The sequence below is a fragment of the Trachurus japonicus genome, chromosome 18 (genome assembly GCF_045865225.1).
Source record: "Trachurus japonicus isolate A0001 chromosome 18, Traja_1.0".
NCBI lineage: Eukaryota > Metazoa > Chordata > Actinopteri > Carangiformes > Carangidae > Trachurus > Trachurus japonicus.
In genome coordinates this window covers 18916937-18940520 of record NC_140924.1, presented here as the reverse complement: position 1 = coordinate 18940520, position 23584 = coordinate 18916937, and the positions used below count along the sequence as shown (strand labels likewise).

General features: G+C 42.5%; 1 protein-coding gene and 1 long non-coding RNA gene across 5 annotated transcripts in view; one reads left to right on the top strand and one right to left on the bottom strand.

Annotated features, from left to right (window-relative positions):
• Positions 1 to 9398: 9398 nt before the first annotated feature.
• LOC146969174 (uncharacterized) lies at positions 9399 to 11691 on the bottom strand. The gene is made up of 3 exons (XR_015034267.1): positions 11527 to 11691; positions 10920 to 11018; positions 9399 to 9528 (listed from the first exon to the last, which is right to left on the bottom strand). It is a non-coding gene; the product is annotated as an uncharacterized LOC146969174 (long non-coding RNA).
• The window catches only part of svep1 (sushi, von Willebrand factor type A, EGF and pentraxin domain containing 1), a 102782-nt gene continuing 90181 nt past the window's right edge, over positions 10984 to 23584 (top strand). For 2 of the 4 annotated variants that reach the window (XM_085759864.1, XM_085759862.1), the window contains exons 1-4: positions 10984 to 11083; positions 12243 to 12338; positions 14694 to 14767; positions 16207 to 16750. In XM_085759864.1, coding sequence (XP_085615990.1) covers positions 16250 to 16750 — 501 coding nt within the window. In that variant the 5' untranslated portion in view covers positions 10984 to 11083; positions 12243 to 12338; positions 14694 to 14767; positions 16207 to 16249. Of the gene's footprint in view, positions 11084 to 12242; positions 12339 to 14693; positions 14768 to 16177; positions 16751 to 23584 lie in introns of those variants that run through there. The other 2 variants (XM_085759863.1, XM_085759861.1) reach the window with 2 other exon arrangements.

Genomic DNA, 23584 nt, shown 5'->3' with positions numbered 1-23584 from the left:
GGGGAGAGCAGGAAGAGCTGCATTGGTAGAAATATGAACAGTGGTGGGAGAGAGGAAGACAAGATTTTTTTCCAAGGAGACGTGGAGGAGTGTCAGTGTGGTTTGAACTTCAGCAGCTTGTCCTGAGTCAGCTGTAACAGGGAGTTTATCGCTGTAGTAAAGCTGACCCTGGGCCTTTACTCTGATAATGGCTCACACTTTGGCATAGCTGTGTGTGGGGGACGTGCACACGGGACTCAAACAATACCTTGACACACACACACCCACGCGCAGTATACGTTACTATGAAGAAATGTAGATAGACACGTAGTCGCATAGAAAACTGCTTTATGATAAGATGAACTCTTGTGCTATAAAAGGTGAGGTGGTGTGATATTCTTAGCATTGCAGGTGAACAATATAATCTCCCAGTTAAATGTTTAATTAAGGCAGTTTTAGTAAACACAAACAGGATGACATCCTTCCCTCAGCTTTCTCACCTCTCACACACAAATTCCACCTTTCCATCACATGGAGACTGACGTAATCATCTGCAACATATGCACACACACAGATCACATATGTCCATGCGCGCACATACACACACACACACGCACACACACATACATTAAAAACTGCCCGGCAGGTGACAGATCGGGTAGTGAAAGGCATGGAGATTCTCCAGATAAGGCCGTTAATGAGTAACCCTGCTGTTTCAGGTTGTTTGCTGCTCAGTGGCTGGAAAATTGGAACAATAACATGCAAACATGGAGGTAATGGCCGTGGTGCCAGGAAGGGCCGTCTGCAGGGAGATGCAGGTCTGCAACAAGGACCAACACTAATTGCTGGTGCTGTTATGGTTGTGTCCTACGCAAAAAATGTTGTTTTTTTCGTTACTAACAAATCATAGCACTCATTCAAAAATCTAAGGGTGAATCACTTGGCATGCAACACCTTGTAGTAATGCTTTTACACTTTTATTACAGGTTCTATGGAAATTAAACAAGATATGACATGTTAATTATTGAACTTTAGATATGCTGGTATGTGGAGTTTGTTACCCTTGGCCAGAACCAGACTAGCTCTTTATCCATTGTTTCCAGTCTATATTCTATATACGCTAGTTAGTAGCCAGTGGTATCAATTCTTTCATCAAACATAATTATTCAATGAGCAAGAGGTACGTTTTTAACTCGAAATGTTCAACATCTTGGAGAAAAGGTTGAATATTCAAGATATTTATTGAATCAGTAAATCAAAACAACATTACAGTCTCTGCAGCTGTGACAAAAAAAATGACAAGAATGAGTCTTTATATCACTTTAAATACTCTTTTCATTAAAATTCATGGTGTCGTTCACACCAGTTTGATGAACCGATTCATAAATGTCTTGGATTCATATAAGTAGAGTGCAGAAATCTCCCACTGACACACATAAACAGGAAATGTTTTATAAATAAAAGCGTTTTTCTCACTTCTTTGAGGCGTGTCTGTATCGTGATCATGTGATGAAATCTAAGATTAAGTCACTAACTATTACTCATGCCCTGAGTTTTACCGAGTCCGATGCAGCAGAAGCCAATTATAAAAAAGAGAGAGAGATGAAAAGGGAAAGATTACTGCAAGTTAAAATAAAATACCAGATGACACACGCGTTCTTCCAGATTCTTTTTGGGAGAAAACCTGGGAGAGGAGTCACACTGATACGCCTTGTTAACCTGTGAGCACAGAGCCTGGCAGCGGGCCAGAGCCGTGATGGTTCATCTCACTAATACACCGAGCCGAGCCGAGGTCTGCTGCTCTGCTTACTCTCACACTGGCCCGTTTCTTTTTCCACATGTCAGCTGGTTCGGTTTCCCCTTTTACCTCCACATACCGGGCATTCATAACCTTTATAAATGATATGATAATGATTATAGGTGTTTTTGCATCAGAAAGTAGCATAAATAGGCCAATGAGTCTCCAATTATATCCTTTTTTCTAAATTATTAAAGGGACAGTTCATCCAAAATTCAAATTTCACTCATTATCTACTCACCCTCATGTCGACTAAGGGCTGGGAGAATTTTCAGAGTCCTCCGTGCCTTCTCTGAGTTACGGGAGGTCCGCGCAGCAGTATTTGTCCATATAATGGTTGTGAATGGTGCTTACTTTTCTTCGTCCAAAAAGACACACCAAAAAACATCCAAATACCTCCATACTACTCGTCTGTAATGTCCCGCTTGTATTGAAGCCCCGACATGAGAAATTGTTCTGAAAAAAATTAAATAAGTCTATATTTTAAGCTTGTTTGTAGCGGAAGCTCCCAGTGTCTCAGTTCACTGCTCTTCTGCGAGATTTGCACTGACAGTGGAACAATTTCTCATGTCGGGGCTTCAATACAAGACGGATATTACAGACGAGCAGCATGGAAGTATTTGGATGTTTTTTGGTGTGTGTTTTTGAACAAAGAAAAGTGAACACCATTCACAACCATTATATGGACATACAGTGCTGCGCGGACCCCCCCGTAACTCAGAGAAGGCACGGAGGACTCTGAAAATTCTCCCAGCCCTTAGTCGACACGAGGGTGAGTACATAATGAGTGAAATTTGAATTTTGGGTGAACTATCCCTTTAACTCTGCTTGATTTGGAAAGTCACAGGATCCGTCAGAACAACAGCTTGTTAATTCCCTGCATATTTAATCAGGGTGGTGTTGCTCATTCATCATTAAACTTTGATGAAAGGGTGAGACATGTTGGTCTGTGATGGTTTTAATGTGATGAGATCAACAGTCACCTCTGCTTTGCCTCTCTCTGTTTTTGTTCACCTCTCTACAAGGTTGATTGGCTGCAGTTTAATCTGGGTTACGGTGAAAATGTCCTTCCACACCCGTTTAGGTGGAAGATCAATTATAAACCAGGTTCTTGAAAAACTGGTTGCATCGGTGACCTCGTTATGTCTGATTGACAGTCAGCAGGAGAATTAAGGTGTTAAAACCACGACTTCACTGGTAGCTGCAGTATAATATCAGGAGAAGAGGAGGAGGAGGAGAAAGGAGGAGGAAGAGGAGGCGTTGCTGTTACGTCATCACACAAAAAAAAAGTTCCTGTCTACCATAGGGAACATAGTGTAACAAAACATGCAAACAACTCTGTGGTTTTGGCGGCACAGGCCCAAAAACGTAAACATTCCCAGCTCTTTGAATAGCACAGGGAACAGCATGTATTTCTGCCTTCCTCAACTTGAAATACTGCAACATCTATGTGTTGTTTGCTCATACTAATATAAATATAAATGAGTGCACATGAGTTGCACACCAATGTTTTGCTCAGCTTCTTTTTGGACACATCAGCACTAGTTGATTTACTCTGTATATCAGCTCTATATAAGGAGCAGAGTGCGTCTCTAGTCTGCACACATCCCGTGTGGATAAGTCGCCGCCCATTGTTTTCCTAGAAATGACCATGTCTTCCAATCAGAGGAGCACATGTTCTCCTCAGCTGCATGTGGGTCAGTGACGTTCAGCTTATTTATACCTGTACATCTAAACGCTTATTTACAGACACATTAGATGGGGTTGCACAACTCCTTGGTGGTGGTGGTGGGGGAAGATGAGGGGACGGCATGGAAGGAAAAAGAGAGAAACATTGAGGTATAGGAGGAGAAGTGTGGTTGAAGGGGTGGGGGGATGTTTGGAAAGCATTTTCAAAGTTTGCGACCTCTGCGAGGAGGAGAGGAATGTGTAAATTTACAGCAAGAGTTGGAGACAAGAGGAGAGAAAAAGGGGGAACAGAAAGACAGGATTGAAGGATTGGGAGACATGGAGGAGGAAGAGGAGGAGGAGGAGGAGGAAGAGGAGGAGAAGGAGGAGTGGTGAAGGGGGCGTGTGAGCATGGGAGGGGAGATGGTAATACGAGCCATGTGTTTACCATGTCCCCAGAAACATATGAGTTCCTGGGACAATATGTTCAAAAGCACATGCTGAGATCACAACCCAAACAAGCTCATTCACTCTGGTACCTGATCTCTGAGCTGAGAAAAATACATTCATCACTCATTATCAAAGAGACGTAAAGAAGACGAGGATGGTTTGTAAAGGCCATTATTCTTCTTTGTTACGTACTGACTCATTTAAAAAATGCGCGTTATCTTGAAATCAAGCTCGGCTCATCGATCATCTGCTTTACAGATGGCATCCATTACATTTTAAAAACCTGTCTTTAAAAATAACTTCAATAATATTTCACACATATTGTCTGTGTGCAATGTATGCTTTAAAGGGATAGTTCAACATTTTGGCAAATTGGCCCATTGCCATAATCCCTATAGTTTTAGGAGTAGGTTCATTACCTTTAATTGTCGGTGCAAGCTATTTTTAGAACAGCGGAGCAGAGCCGCGAGCTGCTTGGAGCTACGCTACGGAGGCTCATGGGATTTCTTGGTTTCCCTCATCAAAACTAAGCAAATACACAATCCAACAACTCCATAACGCTCTGGTGGACAAGTTGTGACCTGCACATTCACCACGCTATGAGATAATAACGGAACGTTACAAGACAGAGTTGTTTTAGAGGCAAATACATGCAAAACCGCTGATGTGCGTTCCTGTCGGGAGCAGTTTTCCGGCAAGCAGTCTCTGCATTTGCCTCTAAAACAACTCTGTCTCGTAATGTTCCGTTATTATCTCATAGCGTGGTGAATGTGCAGGTCACAACTTGTCCACCAGAGCGTTTTGCAGTTGTTGGATTGTGTATTTGATGAGGGAAACCAAGAAATCCCATTAGCCTCCGTAGCGTAGCTCTGAGCAGCTCGCCGCTCTGCTCCACTGTTCTAAAAATAACTTGAACCGTCAATTTAAGGTAACGAACCTACTGCTGCTATGACTATAGGGATTATGGCAATGGGCCAATCTGCCAAAATGTTGAACTACTGTATCCCTTTAACAGTTTTACCACAATAAGAAAACTGACATAAGTCAACACAAGCAAATAAAAACAAAAACTGTGAAGTGTGTTGTTGCTTATTCAACAGCTTTGGCAGCACGCCTATAAATACTGGTGAAGTGAAGTTGTTACTAAGTTGTTTTGGACAGCGTGCTGCTGTAAATAGAACAGTAGGTCATCTCCACTGTCTGTGAATTAATAAACATCACCATCCATGTTCATCATGTCTCACAACTTGAACCTGTCTGAACTCGTCTGTGTCTCGTCTTATCACCCATCAACCATAGTTACGCCTCCGAGCTGCACCACAGCTGACAAGTCTTTCATCCAGCTCTTCTGTTTACCCACATCCCTGCTATCGCTGTTGACTTTTACAATCAATATTACCATCATGGCAGCAGCAAAAAGAGATCAAACTGTAGTGTAAACAGTTCCTCTGCAAGTCCGTGACACATCATCTACATCATCAGTTTATTTAACAGAAATCTTCTCGACCGTTAGGGAGATTTCAAGTCTAAAAAGAGACGATTTCAACCTAAACTCTGAACTTTAAACTTTATTCTTCCTCCAGTATCCAAATCTAAAAACAGGCAGTCTGGGACAATAACAAGGGATTTGATATGTGTAGTAATCCTGATCAGCTGAGCCAGCAGCTTCAGTTTATCACAGGACAGGGTGTGTTTTTGCTCTTGGAGATACTCTCAACAACCCCACAACCACAGCTTCCTCTTTCAGAGCGAGGGGGGTGGGTGGGCGACGTGCTCAGTTAAATATTCAGATCGAGCTGTTTTCACATCAAGTATCCTTTTTTTCGCGAAGTATGCATATTTGCCTGTGTGTGTGTGTGTCATATTATTTCCCTCTTCCCAGCTTGGTCCAGCCCCTCCCCGACTGTCAGCGCTGCTGTTTTTATGGAAGTCTGGCTGAATCCAGTTCACACTGCCTCAAGACACGACCTCCTCATCTTACTCTCTCCCACTCCTCCCTCTCTCCTGCAGAATCTGTCCTCTTTCTAATACTGTTTATTTTGTCTCTTTCTTCCTTTATGCACTTATCTTTATACCTTAATTTCAACTCCCATTTTCCTCTCTTTCCTTTTCTTGTCTTAGACCTCAATGTTTTGTTCTTCTCTCCCACCTTTCTCTCTTTTGTTTAGTCTTTTTTGTTTTTTGTCATCAACTTTTTGCACTTCCATGAAGAAATGTATAAAGAGACACACAAATAGAGAGAGAAAAAGAAACAGAGGGAGGAAACTACAGCTGGTTCGGATAGTGTAAATCTTTCATTTTGTGGATTTGAATTGCTGTTGTGCTGATTGTCCAGATGTGTGTGTACAGATAAAAACACAAGATTACCAGTCGGGCCAAAGCAGGAAACTTCCCCGATGCCCCAGGGACTTCAAACATTGCCTGTGTGCAATTAGTCTGTAGAAATTTGATTTATTGTGAATTTGTTAGTTGCATCAAAACAACACAATAAAAAACAGAAATGAAACATCCCACTGTGACTAACTGCTCCTGGAGGGGCCCTAGGACAAAACAACTATTCAAAATGTTTCACTTTTCCGCTGATATGACGACATGGTGTTTATTTTGGGTGATGATAAAAGTTTAGGTCAGAGGATAAATACTTACTGGAGATACTTTTGGCAAGTAGCAGGACCGCTACTACCTGACAATGCTAGCAAGTTGATCCTCCAACAGTGGAGCAGTGGCGTGGGAACGTGAGAGAAATCTATTGTATGGAGAGACTTAGCTTTGTTTTAAGACTTGAGTTGGAGCAATGCACTGAACGCTGCAAAAAATGGATTTTGTATGCACTTTGAAGAGTATGACACTGCTATGCCATGATGTATGTGGGGAAAATATATTATGATTTTAACTGCAACACCTATGATAACCTCATGTTCTTTGTGTGATATATATATATATACACTTTTATGAGTTTTAGATATATACTATATCTCATCTATCTATTTCTCTATCTATAAAAGTTTGGGTCAGATTTGTATTTACAGATCACAGACTGACAAACCTCAACGCTGGAGCCTTCGGAGCAGGTGTGAACTCATTATAATGGATATGTCAGTCGATCAACAAAAGGCTTTTTTTCTACACAGGGAATTGGACGTGTTACAGCAGGAGAAGCACAGGTGTAAATCATAAAACTAACGATCGCTCAATACCACGTAGCTGCGTCAGTGTCCTTGTGGTGTTTGTTCATTCATTCCACCTGTGCGTTTCCCACTGTGACACGTCAAAATGACTCCGTCTTCAGTTTATTTAGCTCAGTGATCAAACTATTTACTGATGAAGAGCAGTAAAAGCAGCAGGAAATGCTCATCAGTGGACTGTGAGTGATAGATTTTTGGTGTATTTGTGTGTGTGCATGCACTTCAGTCTGTGTGCAGGCAGAGAGAGGTTGAGAGGAGCCGAGTGTTGGCGTTGAGTGTGTGTATATGTTTGTGTCCTATATGATCTATTTTTCTAGCCAGGGTGTGGAATCTAACGCCTCTGTTTCATGTGGACCTTTCCCACGACGACGCTTCCCTTCAAATCTCTAACATACTCTGCCCTCTTGGTGTGTGTTTGTGAAATGTGTACATTATGTGATCACACAGTCGCCCAACAGTTCAGGACATGGCTGCTGCTGAAGTGCCGCTGAGCAAAGCATTGAACTGTAATTCACTCAATTCCTTCAGCTGGTTGGTACCGATCAGCTCCCGGATGGAAATTAAAAAGGTTAAACATCATGTTTGTATGCCTGAGCGCCTGCTGCTGCTATATCGGCAAATAAAGTCACATTTGCATATTTTAATTGAATTTCTGGTTTTGTTTTGTTTGACGGCTGTGAATGATTGATGGCTTACTAGGGGCAATCTTAAATAATGAGACTTGATTGGATGTTTTCTAAATGTGGCACAATTTTAAGTGACAACATATGGGGGTGATGTAGAAAGTGATTTATTGTATCTTGATGGGAAGACTGGATTTGTCATTGATAAAAATCTGGAAACCCAGGGGGCAAAACCCCAGTCTTTTGGACGGAGCGTTGTAAAAGGTTTGACATTAGAAATGATATCTACAGTAGGAACTTCAAGGATCACAACCTGGTTGGAAAACCCGGTCAACTAGCTGCTGGAAAGCTACAGGGGGCCAAAAAAACCCTTTTGGGCACATTTTCATGGTGGAATGCAAATATTTAGGTACTACAATGGCATAAATAGTCATACAACTATAAAATTTGGCAGAGGGTATCGGGGAAGGCAATTCTGGGGCTTGCTGCAACTGTATTTTAAGATATCACCCTCAACATCCCAAAAAAGACAAAAAAAATGACTGTTCGCCTGACAAATTCTCATGTTTTTTATCACTTTATGGAGAATATCTATGCCTAACATGTATATGGAAAGCTTCCATTTGAGTCCAAGATAGCCTTTCTATAGAATTGATTGATTACGACCTTGGTGGCCATAAAAACTGGTTGAGATTTTCTGTGCTTTGAGTTATTCTGGAGGACCGCCTGATCAGGTGATGGTCCACGATGAATTGTGATGTGCGAGGTTGCCGAGGAGAAAACGATAAATCTGAGAGAGGGCGTGTGGTCGATTTTTCTACCCCAGCGACGTCACATTCCTGCAGGCTGGTCGGACTTATAAAATATTTATGCAGCGTGTGAGTGCAGCCTGGGATATAAATAGTCTGAGCTAAACGTAAAACCATTACTTTTACCACCGCCATCGACACACATCTTTGCTTCTCACCCATTTACACACACACACACACACACACAAATTGATACACAGCATCAATGAGAAACCACAGGGAGGCTGTAGTCTGATTATGCAGACATATTGATATTCTGGATGACTGTGCAGGAGCGAACACACCCTGCACAAGCTGCAGTCTGAATCTGTGCCAAGCGTGACTGTCAGCATCCATCCACTCTGGCTTATTAATGAGAAAAACTTACAAAGCATTTGAAATGAATTCAAGTAGCATGCAACCAAAGAGCCTACAGGGACACATTGATTATGTTATATCATTATGGTATTTTCGGTTTTAGTATCAATCAATCAATCAGTGTTCACCAGTTTTCTCCAGAGGACCAGTAGTGAATCAGAAACATGGGATTAAATATAAAAGCACATTATTAAAAAGGTGCAACTACCGTTAATCTGCAGTTGAATAATGTGCTTCTTAAATAAAAGACACCAAACTATTTAAAAACTACAAAATACAAATTCTTAAGAAACTGAGGTGGAATTTCTGGTTTTGAAGCTGTAGCTAAACTGCATTGCTGGCTTGAAATTGTATGAGTAAATCGTATTAACGTGTATAGAGAAGGGATGAAGGACACACGCTGTTGTGTAAATGTGACTCATACTGCTGCATTGTCTTGTGTAGAATTCAACTAGATAGGGACTGATGGAAAAAAAAGAAGCTGAAACTTAAACGATGAACACACAAGGCCATGACACTATTCACAAACCTGTGCGTCTTGCAGGTCGACCAGCTTCCACCTGCATCTCTGGGCGACTCCAACAGAAGATGATCTTCGTGTGACACGTCCTCCATTGCGGTGACCAGGTTGTTTCTGTCCCCAGTGATCCAAACCACAGCTGGACGGGGAAAATGCAACAGAAAAACAGTGAGAGGTATTATTTTGTGTAATCCGATCAGATATATCTCATCAGATTTCTCAGTAACACAATTCAAAATTAAATGCTGATGTCTGTCCATTTCAGCTGGATGTGTGAGAAGACATCTTTATGAGGCGATTATATTCCAGTGTTACATTTACAAGCTGCTCTTCTGCCCCCAAAGTGTGTAAACTAATCACATTTTCCTGACCTGATCCGAATAGCGCAAAGATAATTAGACGATCACTGATGTGGTCATTTTTACCCTGCACTTCACAGCTCACACATGATTAGACTGAATGGTATTTGGCTCCAGTCCAGCTTCTATCCAAATTAATATCTTCAACAACCCTTGTTAGGGCGTCAGACCCTAGAAATACCTTTACCTTGTGTGCACTGGAAGTCTGCTCTGACCCTGTACGCTGTGTTAACGTAACATTTTTCTATTTAATGAACTTCCATACCTCCTCTAGATAAGTGACTCTGCAGGGGAGAGTGATACCGCAGGAAATGGAGGAGGCCACGGCCACAGACATGCAGAGCCTCAACTCTTTCAAAATAGTGCTTTGACAGCTGCTGAGTTGACTTATAAAACTACCAACCAGAGCGAAACGTGACGTCTGGCGCTCAGCAGAAGTGATGCAGTCATGTGCACTAAGTCTTCCTTCCCTCTTTGGTGAACACTCCCTGTTCTGCAAGTGCTCACCGTAACAACAGCACGTACAGCCACATGGAAACACATTCACATCCACCTCACTGGAAGTCATTCAATTTGGTTATAAGGACATCAGGTTGTGCTACACAACAGACAGATATAAAACTGTTCAAACTACTCAAACGGTTGCTCTGACTAACAAACGAGAGCTGTTGTTTCATTTATATGTGCTATATCATAAAGTATTTACTGAAAAGTTACATGTACATTTTTTTTAATTTCAGTATTATATTACCTTTTTTCAGTCCTAATAATCATTTATCAGATCCAGAGTTGAATATAATAGCTGAAATATTAGAAATTACTCTACATATACTGTAGCTCCAGTTTGACCAGGTACTAAAAATTCTGTAATGACTGTAAAACACAGTCTTAAAAAGGAGATATTATGCATTAGGAGTGCTATTCTTAATATTCATACATGGGTTCCTTATCCTGATACTGTGCTGTTACAGTATTTGTAATTCTGTATTTTGATCATTGCAGCACTGCCATTTTATTACTAAAAACGCTCATACACCGTTCATACAAGGTTGTGATGAAAGCTGATACTACTATCTTTAAATCCATCCCAAATTTAGTTTTAATGGGGCGTGAATTCATTCAATTTTTCATTAGTTGATTGAAATGGGTTCACTTGTCCTCTCCATCTCACCTGGCTTACGTTAGTGCGTCACCCAGCGGCCAGGCTGCGTCACTTGCAGCGTCTGACGCCATTCACAGCGTACCGACGGCGAGCCGCCTGCAGGAGGCGCTGTAACACAACACAGACGACACCGGCACTGACTGGGCTTGGGGAAGACAGTTGGCACAGAACCGGTTAGTGGGCTTTTTAATTTAATTTTAATACATTTAATTGACATGGATAAAAATGACCAAAAAGGGTGTGGTTTTCTCATTCGAGGCTAATTTTGGGGCTTCACCATTTAAAGTTAAACGGTCTTTGTTGGGTTTTAACATTAGCCCGGCGCTCATTTTGGGTCTTTTTAACCGTTGGGTTTGTTCTTTTTCTCTTTTAAATGTCTGTAACGTTTCTAAATGATGACATTAGCCTCAAATACAATTACAAGGAGTTTCCTTTCAGTCTAAATTGCCCCTCAAAGGCAAGACTAGTTTTATCAGCTAGCTAACAGCCAACAAAAGCTAAGGCCTGCTGCTTCTCTCTATTTAAAATTTCATACGTTAGTTTTAACGGACAATGTCAACTAAACAAGAAATTCAAATTCAAACGAGGAGCCGTTAGAGGAAATCAGTAAACTTACGGTTGACGTTGACGCCGAGTGACGTTGAGTTGCCATAAGTTTCATTCTGGCCCTCAGAGGTTAAAACCAAGTTGTTTCAAAGTTTGTTTCCTTGTTGCATCAGTATTACTTCAAGTCCAGAGGGAAACGTTTGACATTTAGCTTTGTAATGAAGTCTAACACGCAACACCTGTGTGCTTTGTCATGCAAGTGCACGTGGGAAATGTAGTCAGGCTAGTTCTCAAATACCGTAGTATGATCCAAATACACAACAAACTGCACAAATGCGTACACTTAGAATACATTTTAATTACGTTAGGACTGGGACAAATGATTTTTCAGTTTTAGTCCATCGGATTTTTTGTGTCTCTCAAATGTCTAGTTTTGTCATTTTTTTTTCAACTCACAGTGTTGTAAAACAGAAAGTAAACAAATACTTTCACTTAGAAGGCTGAAAACAGACAATGTTTGTTGTTTTTGCATGTTGAATAATGACTCAATTATCAAAAATGGTTGGCAATTACCTTTCTTTTGATTTACCAACTAATTTGGGTAACACTAATCCTACTGTATCAACAAAACGCATGGCACAAATGCTAACTTAAGTTCAACATTTTCTGTCTGAACTCAAAGGTAAAAATATTTAACCTGGATTTAAATCAGTCTCTGAAGAGAGGTGAAGGAATGTTTTTTGGGAAAACTGATCCTCCTGCTGACATGTGTGCTTTGTCCTTCAGGCCAAAAAAAATGCAGGAAGAAATATGAGGAATACACCGTCAGCTGTAGCTGCTGTTATCTCCTCCTCCAGCCTGCTGCCAGGAGATTACCGACAGGTGAGAGAACAGGTGTGTGTGGATGTGTGTCAGATAGGAAATAGATACGAGGTGAATCTTTTAAGATTTGACAGCCATTGCAATCCCACATCTTTACTGAGATTATTAAACAAGTAGCCTAATTAATAAAATATCAGAATATTTGCAGAGTTGTTTTTTTGTAGACGCACTCAAGTGGCCTGTTGTTTCAGCTCCAAAAACATGTACACTCTCTTACATTAACTTTTCAATGCAATATACAGATAAAAATCAATCTTAATTTTTTAAAAAAAGTCAAAATAAAAACATTGAAGGCTTTATAATCTTTCCTTTGAGGTTTTAGCAGAAAATGCATAGTGAAAAAGCAAAAAGTGAATCAAGCTTCAAGCTGTGTCAATGCATGTACATGATCTGCTACTTGGTTACACCCTATCTGCTTTGTCTTTTGTCCAGTATTTCTTTGTGTGTGTCAAGCATTCGCACACATCCATCATCTTGAGTTTCATGTTTCCCACAGATCCAGAAAAAGTCGTAATTTTTGTTTTTTGAAACTGTAGGTCTTAAAACACAGGGCCTTAAATTGTCTGGGATTTAAGAGAGGCACACATTAAATTTGATCTGTGGCAGACAGAATGAGCACGTCTGCTCATTTGTTCTGTCTTCTTGTATTGTTTCATTTTATATCTTACAAAAGAATAACAATTTCGACTGCTTTATGTGGATTTTAAATGGTCTAGGTGGATACACGCTTGGTGTTGCCTTGCCGCACAATTTTTGGCGTAAAAAAACCTCAAGGAAAGATTAGAGAGACTTCAGTGTCACCAGCCCCCCCGTGTCCCAGGGGTCCCCCACCAAAGTCTGCTGAGGGGTCTCCAGTGCCAAAAAGCAGGAAGTCACAGCTGTGCTCATCCCCCCTTTCAGCGTGTGTGTGTGTGTTTTCTTGTCTTCTTGTCTTGATCTGCATCTGTGTATAGATCTGGGTCAGGGTGTGTGAGTGTTTTAGTCTCTATATGTCTGTGTTTGTGTCTCAGCTGCTCTCCCATCCAGTTTATCTGGCCAGGATGACGCTACTTTCTATTCCCACTTCTTTGGTGCAGAAGTTTCCAGTGCCGTTAAATGAGAGAGGGAGAGAGAGAGAGAGAGGAACCCTGGCTCATACAGACTAATAAACACTCTGTGTGCCTGAGCTGTGTGTCATTGTGGCTAATAGTATAAGAATGACTGCACTGGACTGCTCTGGTGGAAACACACACATACACTCACAAAAACTGTCAGCTCTGCTTTTTTTATTGTTTCTGTCTCCTTCTCTTGCTCTTTACTTCATTATTTCTTCACTCTCTCTTTCGTCTTGCTCCCCCTCTACTTGTCTCTCTGTCTGTGCACTGTATGGCCAAAAGTATGAAGACACCCCTGACACATTTATGAGGCTTGGTTTCTGTGGTTGAAACTAGACTGATTGGCGCTTTTTTTTTTTTTTTTTTTTTTACACTTAGTCGAATAATTGATAGCTAATTTGATAATGGATTCATTGTTTATGTCACTTTTGGGGCAAAAACAACAAATATTTATTGGTTTTCCAGCCACTAATGTGACAATTGCCCACATTTCTCTATGTTACATCAGAGTGAATTGAGTTTTTTTGAACTTTGGATAGCTGGTTGGACAAAATAAGACAAAATCCATAGACGCTATCTTGGACTTTGGTCTGAAAATATCTGAAAATTATGAATATTGTCCATGAAAATATCACAATAATTTACAGACTAATCAATAAAGAAACTAAACAGATTTTTGCACTACTCATAAGTAAGTTAGTGTGCTTCCTTCCAACTTTGTGGCGACTGGTCTGCTCCAGCATGACAGTTCCTCCCACCACAAAACAAGGTCCATAAAGACCTGGGTTCTCCACTCTGCCGCTGAAGGACTGGACCTGCCCGTTCACAGCCCTGACCTCACATCCATTCAGCTGTTGCGGCTGAAAGGAGAGTGAATTCCTGCAGCCAGGTCCCAAAAAATCTTGAGGAGAGCCTTCCCCACAAGAGCAGAGGCTGTTATAGCAACAGATTTAAACCCTTTGTTTTGGTACGAGGCGACTGCAACCCGAAAAGGTGTCGGCATTAGGATGTCCACATACTTTTGGCCATGTAATGCACGTCCCTGTCCTTTCCTCCTTATCTTTTTCCTGCTTTACTCACTTCACTTCCTTCATCTTCCTCCTCCTCGTGCCATCTCCTTTTCGCTCTCTCTCTCGTTTTTTCGTCTCCATTAGCCTCTGCAGCTCCTGGTGCAGCCAGCTCTTTGCTGTAAATCTCAGGCCTTTGGTTTAATAGGCGCACTGTGCCTCTGTAACACCGGCTGCCTTTGTTTTGGTTACAGATAAAATCACTGAAGGAAAACACGGCAGCAGCAGCAGCAGCAGAGAAAGAGAGAGAGAGGGAAGGAGAATGAGGGTGAGGCTATAAGAGATGTAGAAAAACATTGCAGCGAAAGACTGTGTGCGAATCCCCGTGGTGCAGGAGGAAATAGACAAATCCAGAGAGCGAGAGAGGGGCAGTTGCTCCCTCCTCTTTTTTATTTCTTGACAAGACACACAGGGAGAAAGACAAGGAAGGAGGGTGAGGAGATGATAGATGCTAAAAGAGTGATGATTTGACAAAGTGCGTACCCACAACGAACTTCAGTATAGATTGAGATTTCAGTCTCACCTCTAAACTCTGCCAAACTTTGCCTCTGGTCTGATCTTTTTTTTTCTTAATTCTCGTCTGAGTTGTTAATCTGATTTATCTCTTTGTCCTCTCCCTCCCTCCATCCCACCCTTTCCTTCTCACTTTGTTTGATCTCATTCTGATGTTATCTCGCGTGCACGCCGGCCGAGCGTGCGTGCTCTGCGCACATATGGTGTTGATCACGGCGCCTGTTGCTGATGTTTTCTTTGGGAATGTTGACAAGTTGACAGGCGAGGCGCTGCACTGACATCGAACCTCACTCCACTGTCAGGGCGAGAGAGATAGACAGACACAGAGAGAGAGAGAGAGAAGAAGAGGAGGAGGGTGCAAAGGGGGGGAGGGTGAGAGACACAGAAAGAGATAGGGAGAGAGGGGGAGGTGAGAGAGGGAGGGAAGGAGGAGGAGAGATGAAGGGGGAAAAAAAATGACTTCACGGCCACGGCTGGACTGCCCCCTTTTTTCCCCTCAGCCTCTCTCTGTCTCTCAACTTTTCTTTCCTCCCTCCTCCTCCTCTGTGTGTTTTTTGAAATGATTTGGGGAGAAGAGGGGAACAAGCATTCGGAGCTTGGCCGACGGTGCAGGCAGGAGCGTCACAACAGGCGAACAGGAGCCTGAGGGGGCAGCACGCACGCAGGGACTGAAGAGGACCGAGGAGGCTCGTGGGGGGTTTTTTTTTGGATCTGATGCACAAACTGACAGCGAGGACATGTGGATTTTCTTTACAGACTCTCAACAAGCTTTTAAAAAAATAAATTTACCAATATAAACTGCACAAAAAAGCAAAGAGGGGAGGAAAAAAAGAGGTTGATTTACTGTACAGATTTATTTTTTGTAGAAAAGACCTTGCGAGCCTGAACATTTTTCCAGACGGGGACTGTAGTTTTTTCTTCCACTGGAAAGAAGCAAAGAAGCAGATGAGCAGAGGCACATTTTGAATGACAGAAGAAGAAGAAGAAGAAGCCTCCTCTTCATCCAGCAATGCTTTTGAGGAACTTTGCACTGGACTGTTGCTGTCTGAGATGTTCCTGCACACTGCAGGCATAAGACAGATATTTTCACTGAATCTCTCCTGAGAGGATCCACGTTGTTTTTTTTGTTTGTTTTTTTTCTTTCTTCTTATTCGCTGCAGGTGTTGTGCTGACTGTCATTATGTTTTCTCAAAGGTCTTTATCACCGACATGGACTTGTTGTCTTCTGGTCCTGTGCATGCTGGATGCATGGACCACAGCTGCCCAGCAATCCCAACCCCAGCTCAAGTCCCGCCGGTCCAGGCAAATGTCGCCCCTGACCACCACCACCGCATCCTCATCCTCCTCGTCTTCGGCCGGCAACCTGTCGGAAAGCGTAGAGAGCAAAGTGGAGCGGCTCGGCCAGGCGTTCAAGCGCAACGTTCGCGAGCTGCGCGAGAAGAGCTCCTGCCTGGACCTGGTCTTCCTGGTGGACGAGTCGTCCAGCGTCGGCGCCAACAACTTCCAGAGCGAGCTGAGGTTCGTGCGCAAGATGCTGTCCGACTTCCCTGTGGCGCCGGAGGACACCCGGGTGGCGCTGGTCACCTTCTCGTCCAAGACCCACGTGGTGACGAGGGTGGACCACATCACGGCGCCCAAGTCGCACCAGCACAAGTGTTCCCTGCTCAATCAGGAGATCCCGGCCATCAACTACCGGGGAGGAGGCACCTACACCAAAGGAGCGTTCCAGAGGGCAGCGGTGAGTCAGACCTGATGATCAAGTGAAAGTGGCTCGAAAGCTGATCCCAGTTAAGCAACGTGCGTCAGTTGCACATTCTTAGATTTTGCTCACTCTCTCATTTTCTATGAATTTGGCCCCCTTTCGCTTCAGCAGGAACCTTTGTGACCACACAGTCTCGGTATGTGTATGTGTGCGTGCGTGTGTGTCCGCCAGGGAGCGATTGTGGCTCAGTAAAGGCTGATGTTAATGAGGCTCAGCATGGCTTTTGCTGCCGCCGCTGCTCCCTGCTTCCTCCACGTTACACGCCAGCAGATAGTGAGGGGGAAGCCGCTTGCCAGCTAATTGTTCAAGAGTTTCCAGTGATAAAAATACCATTAAGAGCGAGCACACACGCACACACACACGTAGGAACCCACAGGTTTGGAAAAGTGGAACAGAGAGCGAGACACATTAATCAAGCCCAGGTTTTTTTTCTTTTCTTCGTTGGTGTATCTTAAGCGTCTGCAGTGTGTCTTCTGTGACGTTTTATGTGTGAGTCTGGCTTCCTCGAGGGTTACTGATAAGATTTTGTCCGATACTTCCTTTGCCTATTTTCATAACTCTGGACAGTTTTGGCTCCTGAACAGAAGCAACACAGGTTGAATGGCTTGTTTGTAAAGGAGGCAGGGATTACTACGTTGGGGTTACACGGGGTCAAAATGTTACCTTGTTTATGGTTTGTTGATTTGAACCGCATGACTCCCAGGACATATGGCACAGTTCATCCGTCAAGTCCAAACAGCCCAGCTGTAAAAGCTGTGTTGGTGGTATACGGGCCGGTCCTGTATAAACACACACACACACACACCTCAGCCCCATGCTTCAGATCTGCCTTCAGCCTCGGAGCTCGAACGTTTTTTTAAGGACACACGGGACAACACTCCGGTGCTGTTGGGGTCTGCAAATCTGTTACGAAATGCAGCAGCAGCCTGTTTTTAAAGTTATTTCTGTTATTTTGAAGTCAGATGAAAGAAAAAAAAAAGGCTAAAAAATCATGGCACGAGGACAAATATGCAAACTAAGTGTTTTTAAATGGGTGCACTCACTGAAGTCAGTAAACAGTCTCACTCACTTAAATGCAGTCCCACATGAAAACAGAGCTAACAGCTGTCCGCATACAGATAGATAGACATGTTGATGCATCATCTGCTTAAAGTCAGTGATGTGGTGTTAAACAAAGAAGAGTAGCAGTGACTACATCCAGACAGTACTCAGTGTAAAGGTGAATAACCATCAGATACACCTTACTGATAATGGACTAGGGTTGGGTATCGCTACTGATCTACTGAATTGATCTGATTCAGATTTACAAGGTTCCGATTCGATTCGATATTGATTCATTTGGAGATTTTCCAGTTTTAATACCAATTTGCTTGTTTATGAAGGAGATTTTCAAAAAACTAATGTTGCAAATTGTACAAAGATGAAACTCTCTAACCTGGTGTTTTATTAAAATGATTCATGTTTACATTAAATCGACCGAAAAGCAGTTACATTTATACACATTTATTTAACATGACCCACTCCAGAAGTAAACAGTGCAATGGCATACACGAAAAGATCGATGTAAGGATTTTATGAATGGATATCGGATCTTTCAAATGCAGATCGTTATGAGTTGGAAAATTGATTTTTTAAAACCCAGCCCTATACTACACTATATACACCTCCAGTTCTTTATGGCCCAAACTCATTGTCATGTTCATGGAACCAGTTTGAGACAACTTTTGGTTTGTGAAGAAATAATTTCCCATCCCCATTACACCGCCACCAACAACCTAGACTTTCGACACAGAGCAGGTTGGATCCAATGAATACATGATATTGACTCCTAATCATCTGCAGCCTCAGCAGAAATCCAGATTCATCAGGCCTGGCTACATTTCTTCAGTCTTTAACTGTTCAGTTTGATGAACCTGTGCCCAGTGCAGTCTCAGATTTCTGTTCTTGGCTGACAGTGAGTGATCCTCTCTGCTCTGAGGGATCAGTGTGCATCATGTCCTGAGATGCTTCTCTGCTGCTCACCACCTGCATCTGTAGGATGTTATGCTTTGTACCGCTGCCACACGATAGGCCGATTGGATAATTGCATGAGCAAACAGGTGCACAGGTGTTCCTGATAAAGAAGTCTGCGAGTATAAATCCCTTTGATGTGTTGCAACATTTAATAAATGCCTCACATCAGTCCAGCTGACTTTTGGCAGGTTTACCCTTCACTTCATCCCTGTATAAAGCTAATAGCCTTGGACCGTATTCTCCTCGGCTTAGCGCTGAAAGCTTCGCCCTCAGGACAGATTTTCAGCTCGCCCTCCTTAGTTAAGTGCTGATAAGGGGCCTGCTGGCCGTTTCCCAGCTGCTAGAGACCACAACAATACCAAGAAAAGGCTTTCTGGGGGAACTTCAGTGCCTTATCGTTATTCACAAACACTCAGAATGTTTGGGGTGATTTATCAAGTGATGTAGTCGTCTGAATCACCCAGAGATGGCAGGCCGCACCGCCGCTCAGGCTCTAAAGTTGGCTGTCATTGATTGAAAGTGTGATTAAAGTAAAAGATCGAGTTTCTGATATCTCTCTCTGATATCCACACAGCCAACAAACACTCCTGTATTTCTTTCCAGTACTGCATCTGTAGGCCGACACGAGCGACGTATGAGTAATGGGAAAGCTACGTGCAGCCTACACGCAGAGCCGAGGGTTTTTTTTTTTTTTTTTGGAAAGATAGATGAGCCTAGCAGATACCGACCAACCGACCGGTACTCCAGAAACCAAGCCACACCTGATAGATTCAGTCTGACGTTCACCCCGTCTTTGCATGATCAAGGAAATGATGTCAAAGAGGGGAAGAAAAAAAAAACACAACAGAAAACAGGCCGTCTGTGATTTATAGCCTGATCTCTGTTTTTTTTTTACTCATCTGTCTGAATGTGACTGGAAGGAGAAACTAAGAGCTGTTTGTCGTCTCTTTCCATTAGCCATATAAAGGATAGTTCTGCTAACACTAATCTACAAGGCGCATATCCGCCTGTCATCGTGCACAGACCGAACTGCAGAGCAACTGTCTGGGTGTGTGAGTGAGTTTTTTTTTTTGCGATGTGTGCGAGTGCATGTAATTACCGATTCTGTACTTTTGCCCCTACACGTGCCCTCGTGTGTTTCAGCTCCCCACGTATCCATCTTAGGTTTCAAGGGGAAAATAATGCGTGTCCGTATAAAAAAAGTCTATGCGATATTAGCGCACGTGCGTTAGAGCGAAAAGAGAGAGACAGTGAAAGTAAGAGAGCGAGAGGATAATTGAGAATTGCAGTATAATAATAATGATGCCATATTTTATTCCCTTGGCTGGTCTTGGCTGTTCTAAGTGCTGTAGAAAGCTGGAATCCATTAAGAGAGACATTTTTCCACCAGCCGTGCATGTAGAGACAGGGCTCTCCTCCAGCACTCTTCATCTCTGTCTCTCCCTGTCTCTCTGCTGTCTCTCTTTTCACCTAATACATCATACAGTAGGTTTAAAGCATCAGTGTTTGCAGCTTCCAAAATGACTCCTTATTCAGGAGCTTTTCACTTAGTTTGAAGTGAATATTACAATAAGTGTTTGTCTAATATTTGTACACTTAATGTGTTTTAAACAATCAGTTCTCTCCACCTTCCCCCAGCTCGCTCTCATGGTGTCGTAGGCTTCAGGAAACCAGGTTGCGTGATGTGTCATCTGACCACATCTAAAGACAAAAGCGTTTTTTAGCTGTTCGTAACGGTCTCAGCTCTTTGCTCCGTCCGAAACTGCCAGACGGTTGGTCAGGCAACCCCTCACACAACGCTGTCTGTGACTGACCGTCTGACGATTTGACATTAAAACCAACTTCACAACGTAAGTGGTTCGGCTATGTGGAGGTGAGACGGGAATCGACGATTAAGATTATCTCTCAAGTTCATAGATTTTCATTTGCTGCAAGAGTATGTGTCATGTTATACAGAGACAGAGTCAGAGTCATTTATTTGCCATCTGCGGTAAAATCCACATTGGAAAGCAATTGCGTTTCGCACTTAGGACATACACTGTAGGACTGTGAAACAAACAGATAAATGATAAGACAGTTAGGTACATAAAACATAGAATAAGATAAGAAGGACACTGCCCTCAGATATCGGCCCACAATCATCTATAAAGAGATACAAGTGCAAAACATTTGCCCTAAAAACGTTGATGAGAATACAAAACTTCTTAAAGTGCACAATAGAGAGTATCCATGTTTAGCACCATTTAAAAAAAGGTTTAAATAACAGTAGTAAGAAGAACAATTGCAGCCTTAAAAACATCCGCCAGTATCTCTGTTTCGAAATGACATCACATTTTAACAATCACTGTAACGGCTGAGATGTACAGTAATTATCTGTAAAAAAATATATATTAAAAAAAATGGGACAAGTGTTCAGACAGTCTTTCCTTCAATCCTCAAAGACTTTCACATTGAATCTTTTACACACAGCAGCAGTGACAGTTCGTCATGTAAAGAATGAAAGAAACAAAGAGGAACGTAACAGAGTCGTTTAGATCATCCAGCCCATTTTCACACCTCTGCACACCTGGCCAGTCGCTGTGTGAAGTGGACATGATTGATGGTTTGTCTGTTGCCCACATGGACGTGGCACCAGCTCAAATGCTGTCAGACAATTTGACAAAATCTTTAAATGAGGCCTTTCAGGTTGGACGCTGTTTTGACATCAGCGCTACTATGAAACCGTTTTACCATGACAATAGCAAATCGATGGTAAACTTTACTCTGTTCAACAAAAATGGTAGCAGTAGTTTGTGAAAGTCTAACAAATATGATCCAATAAACAGATATCGCAGCACACAGAATCCATCACTCTGTGTCTGTGTGAAATAATGTAGAGGTCGGTGAACGTCATACATTTATACACGAGTTGATGTAGAGTGCAGCTCTTTACAGTGATGATTCACAGCGCCTCATTTCGGGGTCTGTCTCTCCTCAACGTCGCGTCAGACATGATAACCTGCTAACTGATGACATCACTCACCATGTACAGTAGGTTTCCAGTGCTTTCCCTGACCCTCCTACAAAGTAGTTGATTGATGAGTTTAGTATATGTTTCTCTTTTTTTTTGTGGTAGGCTCGTGAGAATAAGTGTGGTACTGTACCTGAGACAGACGTAGTTCAATCATCTCCCCTCTGTTTACTGTAATTGCTCTGAAAAAACTCAATCCGTTTTCCTGTTCTTTTCAGCTCTCGTTTTATTTATTTTCCATGCATTTGGCTTTTTTTCTTCTTCAAGGCAGTATGGCTCAAAGCCTTTCATTTTATTCTGTTGGTTTGCTAGCAATCTTGTTGATCCAGGAATTACGTTTTTTTCCATTGTTGCTTTTATTAGAGCTTGCTTTGGATACGAGTGTCAGCAATAAAAATACAAGGAGAGAAATGACTGTATCTGTAATAGCCAGTTTAAAAATCCATGCCACCACTTGTTTTTTTTTTGTTTAGTTTTTTTCTTTTTTATTTGTCTCATCGCTTGTCTCCATCCTGAAGATTTGCCTCTGGGGTTGCCATGCGTTGCCAGATAAAACCCCCTCCTGCTCTCTGCAGGCAGGCCCCGGCTTTGGCAGAGAAACACTGAGCACTAAACTGGAGTTGGCGGCCGCACTGTGTCAGTCTGCCTTCACAGTTGCATAAGACACAGACAGATGGGCAGCGTGTGAAGAGAGATGATGAAAGAAAAAGAGTGGGAGAGAAATGGAAGAATGACAGGAAAAAAAAGCCTAAGAAAGAAAGAAGGGGGGAAAAAGCCCTGGGTCGAGGAATTGGGAGAAAGAATGTGGCTATAATGTTTTTACCTGACTGTTGGTTAGTGGTGCGCTGCTTTGCCTGAATCTGGGTCAAAACAGATATTAGAGTAGTTTACCAGCGTTTAAAAGGAGCCACTTATTAAAAAGGAGCTTTCTGCTGTGCCAGCCAACCAGTGTGCTTCTGGGACTGAAATCTGTATAAGTTGGACCAGCAGGTGGGTTATTTTTCCTCCGCTTCCTCTCTCAAAGTTCCAGTGACTCCTATGTGCCCAGCTCGATGGGAAAACACACACACACACATATATTCACGCTCATTATTCACATACAATTCCCTCACACACAGAGTTTATGTAGCAGCTGCATGTCTTTACATGGTTGTCATCATACATAAGTCAGAGAGGTCATATTATAGAGCGTGTGCTTGGGAAACCGTGTGCATGCATTTATAGACCTGTGCAGCATGTCTATAAATGTGTGAAGTCGACCTACAGCCTGTAAATTCTGCCATGTTTCAGCCCAATACTGTGGATTGAACCGATCAAGATGTGTTTTTCATTATGAATTTGCAGCTACCAAAACCTTGTAAACTAATACTGTCATTTAGAGAGTAAAACGTGAAAGTGTAATGCAATTGCACGAAGATCTGTTTCTTTCCTTGAATTATTCAAAAACACTTTTTTTTTGCGGGATAGTTGAGGTGGTTAGGTTTTTCCAGTTTAAAAATCTTAAATCAGAGGAGCCAACATCTCTCCAGTGTTAACGTTTCATCGAAGAACATCACTTGTCAATCACACTTCATATTACACCTTTCTTCACCGAGCTTCGCCAGGCCGCAATAAGTGAAACAAATAATGTGGGTCGGGTCTGTGAGGCCTCATTCCAGTGGGTCAGCGTTATTTTTCCGTCTCTCCCCCATTTCTTGGACTTTTCCATCACGCGCTCCTCCTCCTCCACAGAGCCACAGACCTCCCCAGCAGCGTCCCAGGCAGGGGAATGTCCTCGTCGTCAGCTT